The 21,736-nt window shown below is 28.3% G+C and overlaps 7 protein-coding genes across 15 annotated transcripts in view; 1 reads left to right on the forward strand and 6 right to left on the reverse strand.

The window, feature by feature from the left end:
• Nucleotides 1–384: 384 nt before the first annotated feature.
• On the reverse strand, nt 385–3,539 carry LOC114874642 (lysocardiolipin acyltransferase 1-like). The gene is made up of 5 exons (XM_029184114.2): nt 3,393–3,539; nt 2,916–3,104; nt 2,603–2,810; nt 1,958–2,524; nt 385–1,883 (listed from the first exon to the last, which is right to left on the reverse strand). Exons 2-5 carry the CDS (start codon nt 3,081–3,083, stop codon nt 1,714–1,716), a joined length of 1,113 nt encoding a protein of 370 aa, XP_029039947.1. The 5' UTR covers nt 3,084–3,104; nt 3,393–3,539; the 3' UTR covers nt 385–1,713.
• Nucleotides 3,540–3,731: 192 nt separating this feature from the next.
• LOC114874643 (regulator of microtubule dynamics protein 1-like) lies at nt 3,732–7,160 on the reverse strand. 2 transcript variants are annotated; one of them, XM_029184116.2, is made up of 6 exons: nt 6,750–7,160; nt 5,932–6,123; nt 5,644–5,832; nt 5,163–5,377; nt 4,864–5,102; nt 3,732–4,783 (listed from the first exon to the last, which is right to left on the reverse strand). In XM_029184116.2, the coding sequence occupies exons 2-6, from the start codon at nt 6,117–6,119 to the stop codon at nt 4,520–4,522; spliced, it is 1,095 nt and encodes a 364-aa protein (XP_029039949.1). In that variant the 5' UTR covers nt 6,120–6,123; nt 6,750–7,160; the 3' UTR covers nt 3,732–4,519. The 2 variants fall into 2 exon arrangements, with proteins under 2 accessions (XP_029039949.1, XP_029039948.1); XM_029184115.2 differs by lacking the exon at nt 6,750–7,160 and adding an exon at nt 6,275–6,725.
• Nucleotides 7,161–7,260: 100 nt separating this feature from the next.
• On the reverse strand, nt 7,261–13,935 carry LOC114874639 (phospholipase DDHD1-like). Of its 6 annotated transcripts, none has more exons than XM_029184107.2 (11): nt 13,771–13,935; nt 12,647–12,751; nt 11,813–12,127; nt 11,304–11,471; nt 11,101–11,229; nt 10,887–11,028; nt 10,704–10,810; nt 10,308–10,621; nt 9,935–10,223; nt 9,727–9,861; nt 7,261–9,648 (listed from the first exon to the last, which is right to left on the reverse strand). In XM_029184107.2, the coding sequence occupies exons 2-11, from the start codon at nt 12,711–12,713 to the stop codon at nt 9,503–9,505; spliced, it is 1,812 nt and encodes a 603-aa protein (XP_029039940.1). In that variant the 5' UTR covers nt 12,714–12,751; nt 13,771–13,935; the 3' UTR covers nt 7,261–9,502. The 6 variants fall into 6 exon arrangements, with proteins under 6 accessions (XP_029039940.1, XP_029039941.1, XP_029039938.1 ...); XM_029184108.2 differs by lacking the exon at nt 13,771–13,935 and adding an exon at nt 13,028–13,230; XM_029184105.2 differs by lacking the exon at nt 13,771–13,935 and adding an exon at nt 12,826–13,230.
• A 43-nt stretch (nt 13,936–13,978) lies between these two features.
• Nucleotides 13,979–15,520, reverse strand: LOC114874646 (enhancer of rudimentary homolog). Its single transcript, XM_029184118.2, has 3 exons — nt 15,022–15,520; nt 14,462–14,549; nt 13,979–14,304 (listed from the first exon to the last, which is right to left on the reverse strand). The coding sequence occupies exons 1-3, from the start codon at nt 15,022–15,024 to the stop codon at nt 14,084–14,086; spliced, it is 312 nt and encodes a 103-aa protein (XP_029039951.1). The 5' UTR covers nt 15,025–15,520; the 3' UTR covers nt 13,979–14,083.
• An 86-nt stretch (nt 15,521–15,606) lies between these two features.
• Nucleotides 15,607–21,736, reverse strand: part of LOC114874645 (peptidyl-prolyl cis-trans isomerase E) — a 119,396-nt gene continuing 113,266 nt past the window's right edge. For 2 of the 3 annotated variants that reach the window (XM_046286258.1, XM_046286259.1), the window contains 3 exons: nt 16,680–16,849; nt 16,098–16,457; nt 15,607–16,023 (listed from right to left, as the gene is read on the reverse strand). In XM_046286258.1, the coding sequence (XP_046142214.1) occupies nt 15,706–16,023; nt 16,098–16,457; nt 16,680–16,849 (848 nt within the window). In that variant the 3' untranslated portion in view covers nt 15,607–15,705. Of the gene's footprint in view, nt 16,024–16,097; nt 16,458–16,679; nt 16,850–16,950; nt 17,037–21,736 lie in introns of those variants that run through there. The other variant, XM_029184117.2, reaches the window with a different exon arrangement.
• On the forward strand, nt 17,197–19,576 carry LOC114874640 (succinate-semialdehyde dehydrogenase, mitochondrial). Its single transcript, XM_029184111.2, has 2 exons — nt 17,197–17,289; nt 17,481–19,576. Exon 2 carries the CDS (start codon nt 17,493–17,495, stop codon nt 18,975–18,977), a length of 1,485 nt encoding a protein of 494 aa, XP_029039944.1. The 5' UTR covers nt 17,197–17,289; nt 17,481–17,492; the 3' UTR covers nt 18,978–19,576.
• Nucleotides 19,570–21,592, reverse strand: LOC114874641 (lipid droplet-regulating VLDL assembly factor AUP1-like). The gene is given in 4 exon segments (XM_029184112.2): nt 19,570–19,866; nt 19,959–20,112; nt 20,114–20,864; nt 21,352–21,592. Coding segments are annotated over 4 exon segments (1,182 nt in total). The 5' UTR covers nt 21,393–21,592; the 3' UTR covers nt 19,570–19,630.

Here is a 21,736-nt window from a genome sequence, read left to right on the forward strand (position 1 = left end):
GAACAATCTGATAACATCAAAATTCTTTGTATTATTCTACTGAATAGTGCAAATAAAACTTACATTAATATCAATTTGATAATTAAAAACTGACAATGTTTTGAATAAACATCCCTTAAAATACGCCTTCGAAATTACTATTTCTCTATTATTTCTGAATAACATTCATAAAGGTAGATTAATACACGTATCGTTTTGGCACATGAATTCACTTTTACTTATATTTAGAACTTCCATACTGCTATAGAAAAATAGAGTTTCACCTGCTATTATAGTTATACATTTAACAGTTTTATCCTGTACTATACATTTCATTCAAATACTTACATTCATTACATATTTTTATTTTACGATTAATTTTATTAAATGAATCCATAATGAAATTTATTATGTTGTTTCATTTAGCAAATAAACTAAAAACCATATATTATTAAAATGCATTTGAAGAATAATTATTTAAGAAAGTGCATAACTATCTCATACCTCGAATTTTAAAACTTTTTAATATTTAGAAATTTTTCCCATTAGTAATTTTTTTAAGACACATATTTACATTTGTGCTCTGGAATATGAGATAATGAGGCACTGTATTCATTGTTAGCTAGATTGATTTTAATATTCTTTTTTTTTTTAATTCAGAAGGAATATTCAAAAGAATATTCATCTATAATGTTGAAATTATTATAGAGATATATCAAAGATTTTCATAAAATTGTAGATGTCAAAAACTAACTTCATTTAAAAGCTACTATACAGATTACTAACAGCAAAGAAAATCTGTCTCCTCAAAAATTTATTGGAGTCCACTTCACTTCATAAAAGTTTCAACAAAAAGCCATTCAATATTTTGGTACAGTTATATTTATAAAGTTTAAAAATGACTGTAAAAATATATTTAATTCAAAACTGATTGTTGTTAGTATTAAATCAACGTTTTTGAATCAATCACGATATCTAGAATCTCGACTATTTATATCTACTATTTATGTACTAATTATTTTTTACACATAATTCCATGCATAAACATCAGGTATTTTCAAGTTACAGAAAACTTTGACAGTGATTCTGAAAAAATGTTTCTGTAATTTGAAACTGCATCACATATATATTAATACTGAATACATACGTTATTCCATTGTATGTGTGTTAATAAAATATCTTTGTTTAAAAAATTTGTCAACTGATTTCAACCCTCTATAGTTCACAATATTGTATTGTACTAATACATAAATTAAAAAACTGTATTCTCAAAAAAAAAAGATGTAATTGATCGATATTGTCAAGAAATATCACAAAGTAGGAAATCACAAAATTATTTTAATAACTTTTTGTCCGTCTAGAATTTCAAAATGTATAATACATATACTACTTATTTTTTAATCAAATAATCTACAGAGGGCTAAGTTCGATTATAACATTTCAATAAATTTATTGTAACTTTACCAGTTGCATCATTTTTCAGTTTGTACGTTATATTAATACCTTCGTTTTATAATTTGAGAATAGTATAATTATTGTTTCACAGAATGTAAGTATTTCAGTCAATATTAAAAAGCAATCTGTTTTTATATTAATCCACTTAGATTAGGTTTTATCAAATACGTGTTTCTACATATACCATATAATATAGCAATTACTGCAATGTCACGAAAAAAAATGAACACTTTAATTTAATAACGAAGTGTACTCACATTAAATATCGCTCTTTAAATTTTAATAACTACACATTTTTGTTAATAAATGCGTTTTCCAACGCCAGTACCATCCAATTTCAAGTTGGCTAAAGCCTGTAGTGAAGAATGATAGAGCAACAAAGAAAGTTGAATGAATCAATGCCCATAATTGAAACAATGGTGAAATAATAAGTAAAATCACTGCAGCACCTGAAATAGAAATAATACCATGAATTCCTATAAATTATTACTATGGATTTATAACGATTAATAAAAAATGATACCTGTTAAAATACTCCAGAAACCAAATGCAACTTGTAAAGGAAACAGTCTTGTTAATGGCCAAATATCAGAAGGGAAAGTCTTTTCTTCATAAAATTGTTTCAAGACTTCCTCCTTATTGGACCACCTTTCTTCTAACCATTGTCTTAGTGTCAACTCTTGTGTTGGCATATCTGATGACGGTATTCGTTTAATATTAAAATGTACCTCACTCGGCAGTTTACCTCTGAGTAAATCTAATTCGGATTGCGGAATATAATCTGGATATGCGATAGTTAAATCATATATAGCGTCAAGGTAGTCTGCTTGCTGAAGGTGCTGTACTAGATAACTAAATCCTGTCGTTTTCGGATGAAGCGTAAAAGAATATTTTGGTAGGTCATGCTGCAAAGCGTATCTGTCTGATTTTTCTTTGCTAGTTTTAGTCAAATCAGTTCCCTCTGGAAATATAAGTAATTGAGAACGTCTATCTAGGGCCACTAAGTAATCCAAGGTACGTGATAGTCGACTTTGATCTTCTTCCCAATGACGAGTTATATAAAGGAAACCATTCATCTGCATTATCCATCCTGTTATACAATAATTCTATAAAATGCTATACACTGTTTTATAGGATTAGTATTTTGTTATTATTATCATCAGTTTACCTGGGCCTGGAATATGTCGTATAGGATCCTTTAAAACAAATTTCAATCTATGGGTTGCTATACTAGGCAAACAAGCCTGATACATTGCAGCCCATAAAAAATTCCAATCTACTCGTGTTCTGTGGTTCATAACAAGTATAGCTGATTCATTTGGGGATATGTGATCTCCTGACACCAAAATTTTTACACCGAATACTTTTAAAAGAGCCTAAAACATTTTAAAAAACATTGTTTTATTTATATAGTATACGTTTAAACTTAAAGAAGTAATAAATTAGAATAAGTTATTTTACTGTACTATATTTTTACTAACTGTAGAATAAAGTTCCCAACAGGAAAACAAACGATCACCGCATTTCCGAAATTTCGGAGGACTAAAGAATAACAGTGGTAACATAGGGCAAGCAATAAATAAAAAACCAGCTACTACACTGCCATACCATAGTGCACAGTATAAAGTTCCACGTATAAGTCCACGCATCTTAAACTGTGTCTTATATATCTAAAAGAAAACATAATAAAATACTTGTTTATATATGTCACATATAAGAGTACTTATGAAAATTGAAATTAGGTTTTTATTCAAATGTCTTTAGCAGAGATCTATATCATTATTATTGAATTACAATGTAAAAACTAAAAGAAATAATGTTTTATTAATAATAAAATACCTATGAATTTATAAATAGATCTTTAGAATTATATTTATAAATTGACACCTAACAAAGGATGGAAATAAAATACATTACACAGATTAAAATATAATTATGATTTAAATAATAGAACTTACTTGATCATGTGTATATTCTGAATGAACCACTTTTTTCAAGCATTCAGTGTCCACTAACTCTTTCTCAAATGTTTTCTCTGGCTTCTCTTCTATCTTACTAGAGGGGCTTCTCTATACTTTACCCCTTTCACCCCATTCTCCACCCAATGCCTACTGAGCTCTGGGATGCTGTGTTGGACCATTATTGATCTGCTAAAACAAGGGAAATGTTCATAATTCTCTATAAAACTTCAGCTTTTCCCCTATAAATTTTTCCTTTAAATTATTATGTTAAAAAAGTAAAGTTAGTCATTGTACATAGTGGTTGTAGTTGATTATATTACAAATTTTTAATACCAGTTTTATATTTTAATTTTTCTAATACAGAATTTCAATTGCATTAATGAAAACATTGTAAAGTATCTTAAAAACGATTGTTTCATATTTATATAATCAAACGTATTATTTATCAATATCTTCCTTGAATATTTTGAGCCCAACATAAGAATTATTAATTAACATCACACCAGCTACTACGCATTGCATAGATTATATAAACATTAACAAAAATTGATTTCAATTATAATTTTAATGAAATATTTTTAGTGGAATGTTCAATAAAAAATATTCAGAAAAGTTACTGCAATTTAACTACATAAAAATGTGTCATTACTCTTATCATATATAAGTATTATTTAGAAAATTTATATAATAAATATCAACAGTAATAAATTCTACAAACCGTTTTTAAGAAAATAACTAAATCCAGTAGCCTCAATCAATATGTATATGTATATAAAATGTTATTTACTAACTTATACAAATAAGGTACATATCGCTAACCATTTACAAAATTTTCCACCATTAACATGTACTTTCTTATACAAATGTTTACAAATTACATTTTTTTCACAAAACTTTAAATAAAATGTTTGTAATATCTGCTATAGTAGATAAAATGTTTTCCAAAGTTTTATAGTACTTGTGTTCCATATAATCATTTGTTACGAGCTATTTAATGTTACTGTTTAGAATAGGCTATATTTTGTTATTTCTTTTTTCGTGTACGTGCGCGCGTATGCGAGAAAGATAGAAAGGGTAGCACGACTACTAAATGCAAATGGGATGTACAAATACATTTTTTGTTGCTATGAACAATATCCAAAATATTTGTTATAAAGTTTACTCGCTTCAGCGTGTACTTTTTCATCCTCAGTTATTAATGAGGGTTGATCTAAAATTTCTTTTAAACAATCAACTGCACGTGAATATTGCTTTAATGCAATATAACACTTGCTAATATATAATTGCGATTGTGGGGTTTTATGTCCAAGCTTTGCTGCCGTTTCAAAACGATCAAGTGCCTCTTCATAAGAAGCACTTGGAACTTCGGAAAATAATGTTGCCGCTACCTATACAAAAATGAAAAGATTACTGAAAATTTCCGAACAAACATTCAATATTATTTAATATTTAAAATCAGAAAATAAACCTTTTTCTCAAGCCAACTTAAATTGGCTATTTCGTATTTAAATCTTCCTAAAAGGTAATGCAATTCAGAATCATTCGGCCGCATGTCTAAGGCCATTTCTACATAATTTTTAAACCGAACACCATTCTTTATCTTTTCAGCTGTTGATAAGTAATCTCCATTTAATCCTACAAGTATAGCATACCACTTGAATAAATGAGGATTTTGAACTTCAATAACTTTCTCACAGTGTTCAATTCCTGTAATAATAAATTATTAGTTTTATTGTATTATAGGATGAAATTATATTTTATATTCACCTTCAAGGAGTAGTGTTCTTCTAATATTTGTATCGTTTACGGCCTCTGCATGATCGTAACAAGCTCTCGCGAATCTCCATACTACTTCTACATTATCTTCATGAGATTTTACCAGTGTCTGTAGCTTATAGTATACATTGATATTAAACTGTTCACTCACATCTTCGTCGATCTCCTTCAGAATTACATCCAGCTGGTTCAGTTCGTCTGAGATCCTATATTTGGAACATATAATCTCTTCCTTCTACATTTTTAAAATAAATTTTACTTGCCAAAACGATCAAATTCTAACTTCCCAAATTAGTACAAGTAATCATGCTTTAAATCATGAATGAAACATTACAATTGGAATATTCTTAAGATGTTTTTTCTTCAGGAAGTGGATTCACATTTTTACTAGAATAAATTACAGATTCTCGTACGTGCTATTCATATAACTTCAACTGATTTATATTACACGTAATTGTACTACTAAACTAACCTCATATCATTATCGCCAATAACACTTTCGCTATCAGAGCAGTCATAGAATTCATCATCACCAATATCTGTGTCTGCTGTGGAAAAGGCATCGATATCTGTGTCATTATCTGTTACTGTATAAGTGCTGTCATTTGAGGTAAATTTTCGTGAAATTTTTCGTTTCTTCTTTTGTTGACTTTGCTGTAACCTTGAGTAGAAGAAATTAGTGATATGTATTAAGTTTAAGTAACACTTAATAAGTATTTAATAAGTATTAAATAATAAGTATTTATATTTAAAAATATACCTTAATGCTTCCAACTCTTTTTGCAATTCAACAATCTTTTTATTAGCAGCATCTAAATTACCAACTGTACTGGTATGCTGTTGGTTTTCCAAAATTTTATGATAAATAAAAATACCAGCTGCACTTATAACACCAACGGTCACACCGATGGCAGCAGCAATTAAATTACTATTTTGTATATGGTTCATTATGCTGTAAATATAATATATATGTTAATAAATATGTCACACAATATACTTGTACATAATTATACGTTTGTTAAACAAATTTTGCATAAACACACTCAAAAACACTTATATTAAAGTTACACAACTAATTTATATAAATATATTTAATAAAATACCGTTATTTCTTGTGTTTTCTCATATGAAGTATTCCAAATCATATGAATCTTTCACGTTTATCATACGTTAATGTCATAACATCTATATATGCACAGTACAACCAGTTCGTCAGTTTTACAAAAAAAACATGACTTTTAGAAATTGTAAATATAAAATCTACTTTTTTTGATTAAAAAAACGTTACTTGTACATTATACAAATCACATCATGAACACCGGCAATTGGAATAGGTATTGTCCGGCATATGAATACAATTTCTGTTACGAAGTATAGTCAAATTTTATTATTCAACTATATTTATGAATTATATAACACCTTTTTTTACAGTTCAAAGTGCAAGATCACTTAAAAATAAAATATTGAATAATTTTTTCTTGGAATGCGCATAAATACGGAGGTGCAAGTTGCAGTTACAAGCACTAGGATTCGCTCAATTATATGGGAAAGGAGGAGAAGGAATCTCCCACTACTCACCCGACTCGCTCGTTTTCTATGTGTTAGAAGAGGATGGCTGATTTCTAGTGCTGCTTCTATTTCACTTTCCCAAGTAAAAAACAAAAGCGAGTTAAGCAAGTGGTGGGAGATTCCTTCTCCTTATTTCCCCTGTAAATAGGCAAATCCTGATGCCCGCTTGAATTTAATATTTTCATTCTAAATCAATTTACTTCGTTCGTGAAAATCTGGAAATTTAGATTAGCCATAATGAAAAGTTAAAATCTATATTTATACATTATATCGTTTCAAAATAAATTTATTTGATAATGAGTTACATATGCATCCATTCCCTACTTGAAAAGTTTAAACTTTTAATTATTATTGCGCAAGGGTACTAATAATATATTCTAATTATACATAATTATGCATATTGAGTACCTAAAACGATGCCAAAATCAACAAATGCAAGAAAATTACTTGTATGTATGTGCATACAATTTGCATACTGCATAAAAAAGAAACGTTTGTAGGTAACACAACAACATTTAAGTATGTAGGAATGCATACAATGTCTCTTTTATTACGGTAAAAGTTGTTATTAACATACATATTCATGTTATAATATATTCATATAAGATGTATATGGTACTAAATTTTGAATTTAAGAAAGACTGATGAGAATTCTGTTGAATGAATTCCTAAAGTTAAATAAGTTTTAATGAAATATTCTAATAACTCTGGTTTCATATGAATTTGAAGTTATTATTAAATATCTTATTAAAACATTAAACTTGAGACTTTATTAATATAACAATGTATATACTTTATTAGCAATATTTTAGTTTCAATTTACACGTCTTTTGCGCTAGTAATTCAAAAAATGTTTCCTACACGCGTATTATTACGTGCTCTGTTTTTAAAATTCGATATAATGGTAATTTGAGAAATTCTTTAGTATTATTGTCATACTACCAAATTGTATATTATGGACAAAGCTCCTTATTTTATATAATAATCATTAAGAAGTGCATTGTTATTAAATTTTCTATCAACTGATCGTTTCAATTTGTAACATTGTAATGTGAACACATTTGTATACAAGTTTTCTAAAGTACTATTTAATACTGTGCTGCCCAACTTATTATTAGTTATGAAACACAATAAACTACTTCTTCTACTCTTTTGTAGCTGTTACTGTAGTATATTATAACTGGCAGATATCACTTCATCCGTGAGAAATATGTATTATTATACTAAACATAACTATTTTCAGCAATGATATGTTTTCTGTTTCTACTAATAGCGCATAAGAGTAGATAAAACCATGAAAAGAATCTAGATATGGACAGCACCAATTTAGTCGGTTCTATAAATATAATAAAACCATCAAAATTTGAATATATTGACGGATTTTTCAATTTATAAATAGTTCAACAAATTCTTAGCACCTACCAATGTATATACTACATTAATATGTTATTTCGAACTAAATATTACAAAGTAATATACATATACGTACTTGCTGTATTACACTGTTTATAATTTTGTAGCTAAGTAAAAAATTAATAGAAGAAACATTTTTGTCAAATAGAAAATTAAAAAAAAATGTTATAAAGCAGTACATGAAAACAGAATCTTGTGAAAGTTGATAACACAAAAATTACAATTAGTTATAACAAAAGTTTGTACATATCAAAAATTGTTGCTAAAACTAATAACGATAACAATACTGTTACAATTAGCATTGACAAAATATACCTATAAGATAACTTTAATGGAAAACTTTGTCATTTAATAGATTCAAAGATAACTGCACAAGACAAATATCGATATTTTATTTGATTTGCGCACTGCTCTTGGTCGATATAATTAAGTTGTTCTTTACCGTATTTCCAGTAAACTTTCAGGATGGAGGACGAGTTTCACTTTTTATAATAAAATGGAATATTAGTATGTTAAATAAAAGAAACATTTGGTGAATATGAATTTTAGTTTCGAACAAATCAAATTAATTTGATGTATCTTTTTTTCCTATCTTTCCTATATACATGTACATACATATATACTGATATTAATAAAATATATGAATATTTGTAACAAAATAAAATCTGTATAACAACATATGTATGTAATAAAACATACACATATTACAGCCGTATATTAACAACTTTTTGCAAAAAATACTTGCGCTGCGTAATACAAAAAGACATCTTTTAATTTTATTACGGCACGAATTGGTTACTCTAAATTATCAATTATTATTAATAATTTTTTTTTTGTAATCTTTATATATAACGCGATCATAATTTTAATATGTTGTATACTGTAATAAGATATTTATATTACAGCATTATACTTATTGTTGACATCGCGAAATTAATATTATAACTGAGAAAAATAAATTACAATTTTTCAATGTAAGATTCTAGACAAATGTTATCATATTCAACATAAATTGCAAAATTTATTCTTTTCATCAAAAATTAGTAAGTAAAGATGAGATTACTTCTGTAATTATATTAACACATTAAATGTAAACAAGTTATCTCATAAAATATATAAAAATATGTAATTTTTAAACTGTGAAACTCGACCACATTAATCTTAAATTATGCGAGCAATATAAAACGATTACATAGAATCTATTACATTATTGTATCGTTTTTTTTTTCATTATCACAGATTGTTTTGATGGTAGGCCTGTTTTTAACATTCGATTTTGAAGGCCTACATCCGACTAGTAAACTTCAATAGAACCTAATAAAATTCCATACTAAATATACAAACCAACATCATGTTTCTAACGTTGGGAAAAGTTTTGTCAACACAAAGTAAGCTACGTCGTAATTACTCCAGTATGTTGTATGCGCTGCTACTGTGTATAAATAATTTCTTCCTAAACTTGCTCGAAGTACGTAATCCAATCGCTGCGCTAATTCTAATAAATATTAAAACAATACTTAAATAAAATATTTATTATACAATTTGTAACGTTGATTGAAACTGGTATTTTTACCTTGACCTGGTTGAATTGGTGAAGAAACACCCTCTTTGGCATTCCAACCGGCTCGCACTAAACCCCAAAGACTCCAACCCTTATCTACAGCGCGATTAGATATATCTACTGGAACTTCTTCTCTTTCGTCGTTTTCTGTCATACCAATTTAGATATATAGATATATAAAATTCTTAAAAAATTATTATTCTGAAAACAGTGAATATACCTGTAGGAGAAAAATTTTCTTCAGCACTACTCACTGTTGGAGGTGGTACTTGTTCCGTTTGTTGGCGCTCAACTCCTCCGTACGGTGGAATAAGAACAGGTTCAATTTTGCTGTAACCTCTTTCTAGAAGAGGTTCCATTCTATAAGCTACAGGATCGGACCAATGAAATATGTTGTAAAATCTTTTACATAAACCTTGCGGCATTACATCTGTTTTATTAGATGGCGTACGGGTACGTAGCGCAAGAAATACAGATAACGGGGAACCCAAACAAAACAAATTTTCAATCTGCAATTATCAAAAAGGTTTAGTCTCAGGTTTTTTTTTTATACTTCTTTGTAAGATAATACATTATTAGAAATGAATGCTTACAGGAAACTGTAATCGTTGCATTAAAATTTCTTGTGTTTCCGGAGATGGAGGTCTGGTATCTGGACCCATCCAACCTGTGACAATATCATAAACAATCACACATCCTAAGGAATGTGCTAAAATTGACACTTTTCCCTTCCACCCAGGATGTCGACTTGCAAACATAAAGTACAACCTATTTAACTCTCTTTGTAAACCAGCTCTTACTTCTCCGCCATAAAGAGGACTTGTATAATAAAGAATATCCATCGCCGATGTATTTAGTAAATGTCGTATACTTAATACGCTATATGGCGTGATAGCATCTACTATATCTGAAAGAATATTTATAAAATATGAAATATTTTGCAAAAAAAAATATATAGCTACAAGGAAATTTATAGATTACTCCCTTACCACCATCAAGCTTTAACGAAGAACGCCATTCAACGGGGAAAAATTCTACTCTATTATTAGAATTAGGAAAATATTTTTGTTTTAACCAATCTACACAATCTCTAAACCTGTTTCAATATTAAATGTAATTAATTTTTTGAAAGCCTTATTATAAATATATGCAACAAATTATAATTTACATACGATGTCGTATTACGTATAATTTTTCCAGTATCTCTTTTCTGACCAATTCCATGGACTACAAATACTAGATGATTAATATCATTAGGTTTATCTTCCATTACTGCACCAACTTTATAGCCCCTTCTTAGCTGATAACCTGTTGCTGTAATTATCATTTACAAATATTAGACAAAGCCTTTACTACATTATGAATAAATTGTGAAAAGATACTTACTTTTTGCAAAGCCCAGCTTTGATGTAACACTACGCATTAATTTACTGTGTCTATATTCACTGTACAATATCACATCATTTATGCTATGCCAATCAACATGGAACTCAGGGAAATGTTCTGTGTGTAATACTGAATTAGAAAATATATTAATTAGAATTACATTATACTGACATAAATATTAAACGAAATAATTAAAAACATACTTTTGTAAGATTGAGAAGATGTATCGCATCCTGAACTAAATTGATCCGGAGGTTGCTTTTGAAAGAGATTAAGATGTACTTCTTCTATAACTTTAGATTGTTCTAATTCTAGAGGTATCCAACTACCATCATAATACCAAGTACCTCTCATAATTTCCCATTCTTCACCTGTAAATAAAATTAGTGAATGTTAATTATATTTATATTATGTAATACATAGAAATGTAACCCAAAATTTTTAAAAAGTACCATATGGTATTATGCTTTAATCGATCATGGTAAAATATAATTTACCATAATAAATTCAAGAACAAAGCAATCTATATAATATAGATAACATATGTTGCTTGAATCAAGAAAATAAGTGCAGCACAAAGTCTATTCATTATGTGATGAAGAAGTAACATAAAATAATACCTTATTTGCTGAATTATTATAATACATTTCTTACAAATTTTCATTTTTAAATTGTCTCATATTACAGTGATTCGATAAAATAAAATATGTACCTGGGCAGTAAATAGAAACACATTTCATTTTATCAAGTTCCACATCATACATTCCTCCTTTAACTACAATCTTTTCAACAGGAAGAGTATTCTGAATTGTATTATCACATTTGCTAAGCAAATTTTGATAATTTCTCCAAGCATTTTCAATTCTTAAACTGTCATATCCACAGAATTCTACCCATCTTTTATCAACACCATCTCTATAAAACCATCGTACTTGTTCTGGCGTTAAAGGTTCTGCATATACTGGTTCATTTGTTACATTCCATGTTTCAGTTTTTGATTGTGATTCTGCAGCAACCTGTGTAACTCCTTTAAATATTAAAGTTTATAATTAATATAATGTTTAACTTATGTTATTAATTCTTATTTAAAAATTACTTTAGAATTCCTATTTTTATATTTTATTAATTTAAAAATATGTGATAAGAAATAATGAAATATAATAATTTACATAAATATTAAGGAAACCATATTGAAAACATCTTTCTAAAAATACATATGTTTTTTCGTTTTTAATAATTTTCCTTATAAACCTTATAAGATATTCAAATTCATATGAATTCGATTAAATTTTATTACGTATTAATCAAATAATCTAGATAAACATTAAAAAGAATTTTATCTGCAGCACTTTTGCGCAATCACTGCACGTTCTACTGAATTTTGTATATAGACAAAGAGTTGCAAATATTTTGCGCATACAAATAATTTTCACATAGATGACATTCACTATAAATAAAGAAGTACATTTCATGTTTTTCGCATTTATACGATAATAATATTTGAAATATTTGTAGAGATAATTAGAAAGAATATTTATAATTTTACCTTCGCAACTTTGGAATTCCATCGGTATCTCGCTGAAAGGATCAACTTCACTCCTGCTATTAGACATCCTGCCGGTCTCGTAATTATTGTAAACTTTTTTTCAACCTGTGTAATTATGAAAATCTCAGATATTTTACACGTATATAGATATCTAATAACATTTAAAGTGTACGAAATACAATGATTTCCGTTGTTAAATACTATCGAATAGTTTCCATTGAAAAAACTTAATATTACAACACAGTAACAACTTGTCAACAGAAAATATTAAATTATTTGTAAATTTGTTATTTGCAAACAGTAATTTAGATAACGTTATAATTTAAATAAAATATATTGCTTTATATATGCAATTCAATGCAACGTTCAGAAGTGACTGACAAGTGAAGCAATCGTTTTTCTGCAGTAGTTCAACGTTATCTAAAATTGATGCAGAGCTCTTCCTTTATCAAACATGTTCGTTCACTGCCCGTTATCTTATATAACTTTAGCTTTTTTCTGTCTTGGTAAAACTGCTGCATTTAACGATAGACACTGGTGCACAAACATGCACAAACGCAATGCGTAAAACAGTGTGCGATATGTACAATTTACCTTCTTTTATATTACTATGTTCAATGTAGATATTTATGTATGTATGTATATATATGCAATATCTGCGTAAGCGCATGTATCAATAGGTGATTGAACATTGTGTCTACTGCTAATATACATACATAAATCACATCAAAATTACTTGCAGAAAATATATTTTAATGTAATCATACTCTGCATAAAAGTATTTTTTTATGCAAATAATATCAACATAAATATAATGTTTAATATGTTTCGTATAAAATATGTTCTTCTAAAGTTTAATATACTTCATTTTTGTTGTACTTTTATTATATAGCTGTGTGGTTGACAATTATTATCGTCACAGAGGAAGTATACATAGAATACATTAATCATCTTATGGGAATTTAACTTGTCTCGTGATTTGAAATACTGATGTCGCTCAGTAGCGAATCCAGAGCAGGGCTATGGGAAATGATAATATGAATTTGATTAAGTTACTATTCGATAAAAATGTTGATAAATAAAATATAAATAAGATTGAAATCGTATACAAAAAAATTATATACCATTATTTCTCCCTCCTAAGCAAAGTTTCTAAATCCGCTCCTGGTCTGTGTCAGTGTTTCGTTGCGCACTCTACGCCTAAGAATGGTAATTTTAGAAACTGTCAAACAACGCGATCATAGCCATCTAGTGGTGAAGTTCTGAACTATGATCAAGAATTTATCATCGCAGTTTGATGAATTCACTGTAAATAGTTCAAAAAGTTTAAAATATTTTTAGATTATATATTTATTATTACAAACGGTAATATAGATCTTTACTTAAACTTAAGTTATCTTATACATAAAAAGCATATATCTATTTTTTATTCATTAATTATTCGCTATGTCCAGCAGCTCGACGTAGTAAAGCATATATTTTCTCTTTAATCCAGTCCTTGTTGTAGGGAGCATATGTGTTTGTAGATTTTTGATAAACAAGACATGATAAATCTGTAAGCTGGTCAACAAAGTCAAATAGCTGGCTGATGTCGTATGTTATGGTTGGTGTATTTGGATTCCGCCTTTTTAAATGCTCTTCATAAATTTTACACACCCCTGTATTAAAAAAAATATATAATTTGTATTCTTTGATTTGTATCTATTGTACCATACTTTTATTTTATTACATTTAAATGTAAAGATTCAATAGTTATTTAATCTACTTGTATGATGTACGATGTTAACAGAATAATATACTAAAAAATATTGTTACCTTCCATACATTCATTGACGCTTTCATAATCAGAATAGGTTCTTGTTTCAGGTCTATTGCCTGGTTGTACGAGTAATATTGTGTGAGACTGAAAATAAAAATATGTATTACATTTTGTTTTGTACCTGTAAAAATCAACATAATTCTATTTAAACTATGTATTTACTAATTTGTTACTTTAAAGAAACACAACTGAGTTACTAATAAAGCAAATAACATATTATTTACACCAAATTTTATTGGTTATGTATATTTTGAAAGCAAAAATAACGATCAAGAAATACACACTGATTAAGGATTTTAATTTATAATAATAATAATAATGCATTATTTTGAAAATAAATGTTTTTCATTTCTGTAACCGGCATGAAACGAATACAAAATACAGAAAAATACTGTCAAATCTAAAACCAAGTATATAAATGCTTTCACAAGTTTAAACTCAGTCGGAAACAAACTTTTAATTGTTAATATAAAAGAGAAACAGTAAGAAAATTTAATTAGAAGAGAATGAGAAGTCGATTACAAGTAAACAAATATCAAAACAAAAGGTGAATTACCATTTCTTACTCCAGTTTTGAGAACAATCCACTGAATTAGTGGAGTTCGCCTCCTTTCGAAAGTTTTACTAAGTAGTTTGTTCGTAGTAGCGCGATGTAATAATAGATCACAGGATCAAATTTTTCTTGTAAAAGCGTGAAAATTTAGAGAGACTCTAGAGTTTTCGATAATACCACACGATAGCTTGGAACACATGAACACACTGTATTCGTTCCTTCGTTCCTGTATTCATATAAGCAGCGGTTCAATTTTATATATTCCATGCATTCAAAATATATTATAAATTTTCAAATTAACCTGTAATAAGATGTAACGTTTTAAAACTAGTATAAAAGATATAGTACATGAATTCTGTAATAACAATTTTTTAATTAAAACAATAATAATAATAAAAAATCTGTCGAACACAGGCAGTGACTACAGATAAAGAAAGACTAGACAATGTCTTTGTTCTTGAGGGGTATGATTTTTTGGGGCCATAAATACCCCTAAATGAGATTATTTTATCTTCTTTACGAATCCCTCTTTTACTACAACTTATTAGAGACTCCTTGTACCATCAAAAGCATAATAGTTACAAGAAATACTAAACCATGCTTTAGATTTATTAAAATATTTGAATTTTTTAATTCACATAAGATTTATGTTACAATTATTACGAAATGATAAATTTTAAAAATTGTTTAAGTTAATTCTCCACAAGCTGTTATAACAATTTTTTGAGTAGGAGTGCCTGCTTTAGTTCCACATTTTTCCATTTTCTTTAGAACATCTAACCCACTCAGAACATGTCCAAATACTACATGTTTTCCATCTAGCCAATCTGTACGTGCAGCACATATGAAGAATTGAGATCCATTTGTATTTGGACCAGAATTTGCCATTGATAAAGTACCAGGTCCAGTATGTTTTAATTCAAAATTTTCGTCATCAAATTTATTTCCATAGATTGATTTACCTCCTGTTCCATTATGATTTGTAAAATCTCCTCCTTGACACATCTACGTTTTATATAAGGATATTTATGTAATTTTATTTTATAAAAAAAAAAGTAATGAGAATAAATAAAGGATACAAATTCTGGAATAATTCTATGAAATATGCTTCCTTGGTATCCATATCCTTTTTCATGTGTACAAAGAGCACGAAAATTTTCAGCAGTTTTTGGTACTACATCAGCTCTCAGCATCATAATAATTCTACCTACTTCTTGTTTCCCAATAGTAATATCAAAATAGACTTGAGGATTTTGTTTTCCCTTTTTGCATTGAACTGCATCTGCTGAATTTGCATTATCATCACTTTTAAGTGTTTCACCTGCATGTTCTTGTAACCATGCATCATCAGCCCAAACAGGTTTTGATGAACCTTCTTTTATTTTTTGTGGTTTTGCAATGTTTACCCTTATCGTTCGTCCAAACAGCTCAGAATCATTCTGTTTATTAAAGATAAAGTTTGACAGATGTATGGATTAAATGATTTTAATATATAATCAATATAATAAATACAACAATGATTAGATAAATGGAATCAATATTTACTTCATGTATCTATAGATTTTATAACAATGAATGAAAATGCAATATGCATTATTTTTTATGCAAAACTATGTTATTAAATAACTCACACAGATATGTATGCTGTTTTAAACATGTACCATATTATCAATTGCTGTTGCTGCATCTTCTGCACTTTCAAATTCAATGAAAGCAAATCCTCTATGCTTTTCAGATTCATAGTCTAATGGTATTTGTACATCAACTATTTCACCAAAAGGTATAAATGCCGCATGTAATATTTTTTCGTCAACTTCCTCAGCTAGGCCCCCTAAAATAATGAATTAAATATGTAGTATAAATTCCAACATGTATTATACAGGTTAAAATAGGTTACATTGATAAAAGTAAGTTTAGTAAATAGTTCCCTACCTACATAAATGGTTCTTTTCGTATTTGTACTCATAATGTACAAAATACTTATATATTTCTTACTTTTTTGAATGTGATCTTGCTGTAAAAATATTAAACCCGATAACACTTTTATTGACTGAGGGACGCCGGTGTGCCGGCTATGTATATGGCATATCAAAGAATACACTGAAACGTTATAACACCCTTAATCAGAGTAAAGTAGCGACAAGTTATATAAGGACAATTTGCAGATGAAATTGATAACATGCATTGGTAATATCACTTGAAAATAACCGCTCATAAACGAATTTCATATTAGATCGAAAATATAAGTTGTCTTCCTTCTTTTATTCAAAGGTAAGTGTGAAATTGTATTAGTATTTCATATGTGTATATAAATTTGTATATAATTTATAGATTGTTGATCTATAAATAACAATAGTGTAATAACAGTATTATAATAATCATATTGTAACAACAATGTTACAACATTTTGTTTAATATTAATTTATTTGATGCCATGTCTTGAACTAAGTATATGATTTCAGATTACCATCATAATGATTCATAATGCTAATCGTATTTCACTGAATTTGCTAAGAGATTTAGCATATGTAAATGGAAAATGGATAAGTGCAATAAGCAAAAATACATTCCCCATTTATAATCCAGTTGATAAATCTGTTATTAATAATGTTCCTGATATGAATGTTGAGGATACTCGAGTAGCAATCAATGCAGCATCTGCAGCTTTTGAAACATTCAGTAAAACAACTGCAAAGGAAAGAAGTGATTTACTTAGAAATTGGTATAATCTAATGGTGAAACATGCTGATGATTTGGCACAAATTTTGACTAAAGAAAATGGAAAATCTCTTAATGAATCTAAAGCAGAAATTAAATATGGAAATTCATTTGTGGAATGGTTTTCAGAAGAATGTAGACGAATTACTGGAGAAGAATTACAACCACCAGTACCTACTAGAGAACTTTTTTTGTTAAAGCAACCAGTTGGAGTAGCTGCTTTGATCACACCATGGAATTTTCCACATGCTATGATCACCCGTAAAGCATCTGCTGCTCTTGCTGCTGGATGTACATGTGTAATTAAACCATCCGAAGATACACCACTTACTGCTTTAGCATTAGCTGATCTTGCTGAAAAAGCAGGTATTCCTGATGGAACTTTAAATGTACTTACAACAAGCCTACAAAATTCTGTTGCTGTTGGTAAAGAATTATGTGAGAATCCGAAAGTAAGAGTTTTATCATTCACTGGTTCAACAGCTGTAGGAAAACTATTGTATCAACAGTGTGCTTCAACTATGAAACGACTTAGCCTTGAATTAGGAGGTAATGCACCATTCATTATTTTTGATACTGCTAATTTGGATGTAGCTGTATCAGGTGCTATGGCAAGTAAATTTCGTAATACCGGCCAGACATGTGTTTCTGCAAACAGATTTTTTGTACAAGCTAGTCAATTTGATAAATTTATTGAAATGTTTCTATCAAAAATTGAAAGTGACATTAAAATGGGTGATGGTAGTAAAAAAGAAGTTACACATGGTCCTCTCATTAAAGAAAGCCAATTGAATATGGTACACAGACTAGTTACTGATGCAGTGCAAAAGGGAGCAAAAGTACATTGTGGTGGTAAGCCACTACCTGAATTAGGACCATTGTTCTATGCCCCTACACTTATAACAAATGTATCTAAGGATATGGAAATATATAACAAAGAAATTTTCGGACCAGTAGCTGTCATTAATAAATTTGAAACTGAAGAGGAAGTTATACAAAAAGCTAATGATACACCTGTTGGTTTAGCAGGTTACTTTTATTCACAAGATATATCACAAATATTTCGTGTAGCAAGAAAATTAGAAGTTGGAATGGTTGGTGTGAATGAAGGATTAATTTCTTGTGCTGAAGCTGCTTTTGGAGGAGTAAAAGAATCAGGTTTAGGAAGAGAAGGTTCTAAACATGGTGTTGATGATTTCCTTGATTTGAAATATGTATGTATTGGAAATATTAATCGTTAATATATTTTGTTACTTCTTTTAATACTCTAGAGCCAATATATCGGGGTTTCGTATAAATATATGGGTGGTATTGATACTTCTGATCTAGTTTTGAAAACTAGATCAAAAAGTATTAAGTAATTTTTTTTTTAATTTGTCTTTATTTTTGCTAAGTAATTTTTGGTAAAATAGAAATAATCAGGATTAATATATTACTATATGCAATAATCTCGAATAATTAAGTAATAATAGTATATTGTTTTAGCACAATGTACTGTTTGTGAAACTGAATGTCTTCCATAGTTTATAAGCTATAATAATGTTACAAATAATATAGTATAATTATTTATGCATTCTTCTTTCTATTTTTCTTATACATTTTTATTAATTTTTGTGTAAAGCACATATATAAACAAGCTTTATTTTACTTACATAATTAATATCAATAACAGTTAAACATATATGAAATAAAAACATGTCTTCCAGAAATTGCTGATAATAATAGTGTTATAATATGTGTATATAAAAGGGTAGGTAATTATAAAATGTATTATTATATTTTAGAAATAAAATTATATTCACATTATGTAATAGTAAATACACATATGACAAAAACAATATATAGTTGTTTTTAATAAAGATACAATAACCAGAACATAACTGCAATAAGAATGTCAGCAATTTTTAAGTCCATGTTTCTGAATATACCTTTCTCTAGCTTCTCTGATCATTTTAGCTTTTCTTTCCTGGAAGGAAGAAGATCCTACATTACTGTTATCCTTAACTGTACTTATTTGTAATTGATTCAATGATACTGATGGTGTAGCTGTTGCTTGAGTTGAATCTGGAGTATAAGTAACTATGCCATCTAGTATATTGGCAATTGTAATATCAACATTACGCGTTTTTACTGTAAAAGTAATAAGTTAATATTTTTAGATTTAAAAACGATTAACACGATATGTTAATAATTACAATTAAAATAATTATTTGTTTACATACAAAGGTCTCTAAGAATTACATTATGAGGGACCAATGGAAGCACTTCACTGACTTGCTGTACCATTCTCTGTATCTCAATACTATGTATGACTTGTGAATTTGGAGAACTTCTATTAAGTCTTCTATTTTGTGTTTTTTCCATAATGCAGCGTTTTTTCAAATTCTGCTTTATCTGATACGGTATGAGAACTTGTCTTAAGTCCAAGACTAGTTGCTATATCTTTTTCTATTTCCCTTACTAGTACTTCAGGATCTGCATTTTGTTTGATTTTCAGGTACTTAATTGTAAAGATTGTATAAGGAACAAACATAAACCAAAAGACATCAGTCCACCATGTGGATGCCAATGAAGAAAAACGAATAGATGTAAATTCTGGCCTCCATGCTTTGATTGCAACTGGTTGTACAGATGTTTCTATGGTAAATGGCCAAGAATTGAATTTTAGCAAGGCAACACGACTATTGGTTGTACCAAATTCAGGTTGCAATGCAATGTTGCACTTTGATGTTGAAAGAAACTGTTTTATATTGGCAATTAAAGTTTCTTTATTAGTCATATCCATCATTTGTAGACCCAGTGTCTTGCTAAGCATTGGTGGTAATTCCCATACACTGGGACTTAGCGCTTGCGTAGCTTTGTATAGTACAAAGTGATCCAAGACAGAGACATTATTAGCAATTATAATTCTCGATTGCTTGTTTTTAACTTCACCTTCAGGAATCTTCACCACAATTCCAAAAGCAAAACTAAATCCATGACTTAAAAAATTTCTTAGATTATTACAGTCAGGTAATAGAGTTGCAAGGAGCCAAAGTTGTAAAGCAGTTAATAATCTTAGTAATACAAGTAAAAGACCCACTGGGGTATACAAAAATATAGTCACAAGATGCCAACCACTGGGAAACCTAAATAATGTATTTTATTTAAATATTATAATGTTTAAATTGCTATTAATTAAATTACTAGTAAGATGAGAATAATATGAAGTATATTTTACTTGATACTCATCAAAATCTGAACACATTTTTCATGAATATTTTCATCTCTATAAATAAAACAACTGTTCCTGTTATATTTATGCTATTGCAAAATAAGTAATATATAACAGGAATATATTTTCAAACTATTCTTATGCAATGCAATTTGTTATAAATAACATTTTTCATACATAATTTGCAATTTTATACATTAGTATTAATATAGTTGTATTTCCAATATTATACTTATTCAATTAAAAAGTATCCATATGATGATGAAATTCATTATTTTAGAAAGTTGATTACATATACTACTGAACCTTTACAATATTATTTATTATTAAAAACATGACAGATCATTACTATTATTAATATAATATTATTTATATTTGTTGCATATAAATAGTTATTTTACCTGCTTTTATCAAATAAATCCTGGATATCAATTTGTGACATTTCTTACAATAAACATCTGTTATATTAAAAAAATTCACACTTAACAATTATATTTCACTAAAATAATAACAACTGTTTATTGAGACTTGACAATGACGCGACTGATATTTGACCTTTTTTAACCTACTTTTTAATAGCGTTTCAATTAATACAATTTTTCGTTTTCATCAATTTCTACAATCAGCTGTTTTGAGACAGTTCTCCTAGGGACTTTTATTGTAAGTTAAAGTGCAGTCTTCAACTATAAAAAAGTTGTCATTCAACATCTTTCAACATTCGTTGCGTTGTAAAGTTACTAAATTTAATTGTCTTATTTATAATTGTTTAATTGTCTTCAATGTATA

This window comes from Osmia bicornis, chromosome 6 (genome assembly GCF_907164935.1).
Source record: "Osmia bicornis bicornis chromosome 6, iOsmBic2.1, whole genome shotgun sequence".
Lineage (NCBI taxonomy): Eukaryota > Metazoa > Arthropoda > Insecta > Hymenoptera > Megachilidae > Osmia > Osmia bicornis.

Excerpts from the sequence above, each read along its gene's own strand:
- LOC114874643 (XM_029184116.2), bottom strand. The coding sequence starts at position 6,119 with ATGAACCATATACAAAATAGTAATTTAATTGCTGCTGCCATCGGTGTG. Across the intron at positions 5,103-5,162 it reads AAGAACACTACTCCTTGAAG|GAATTGAACACTGTGAGAAA; the intron begins GTGAATATAAAA and ends TTATTATTACAG. Across the intron at positions 4,784-4,863 it reads TAAGTTGGCTTGAGAAAAAG|GTAGCGGCAACATTATTTTC; the intron begins GTTTATTTTCTG and ends ATTTTTGTATAG.
- LOC114874646 (XM_029184118.2), bottom strand. Across the intron at positions 14,305-14,461 it reads CGTCAATGAATGTATGGAAG|GGGTGTGTAAAATTTATGAA; the intron begins GTAACAATATTT and ends TTTTTAATACAG.
- LOC114874639 (XM_029184107.2), bottom strand. The coding sequence starts at position 12,713 with ATGTCTAATAGCAGGAGTGAAGTTGATCCTTTCAGCGAGATACCGATG. Across the intron at positions 10,811-10,886 it reads ATTATACGTAATACGACATC|GTTTAGAGATTGTGTAGATT; the intron begins GTATGTAAATTA and ends ATATTGAAACAG. Across the intron at positions 9,862-9,934 it reads AGAAAATTTTTCTCCTACAG|AAAACGACGAAAGAGAAGAA; the intron begins GTATATTCACTG and ends TTGGTATGACAG.
- LOC114874642 (XM_029184114.2), bottom strand. The coding sequence starts at position 3,083 with ATGCGTGGACTTATACGTGGAACTTTATACTGTGCACTATGGTATGGC. Across the intron at positions 2,811-2,915 it reads GTTGGGAACTTTATTCTACA|GCTCTTTTAAAAGTATTCGG; the intron begins GTTAGTAAAAAT and ends AAAATGTTTTAG. Across the intron at positions 1,884-1,957 it reads TTTCTGGAGTATTTTAACAG|GTGCTGCAGTGATTTTACTT; the intron begins GTATCATTTTTT and ends TTTCTATTTCAG.
- LOC114874640 (XM_029184111.2), top strand. The coding sequence starts at position 17,493 with ATGATTCATAATGCTAATCGTATTTCACTGAATTTGCTAAGAGATTTA.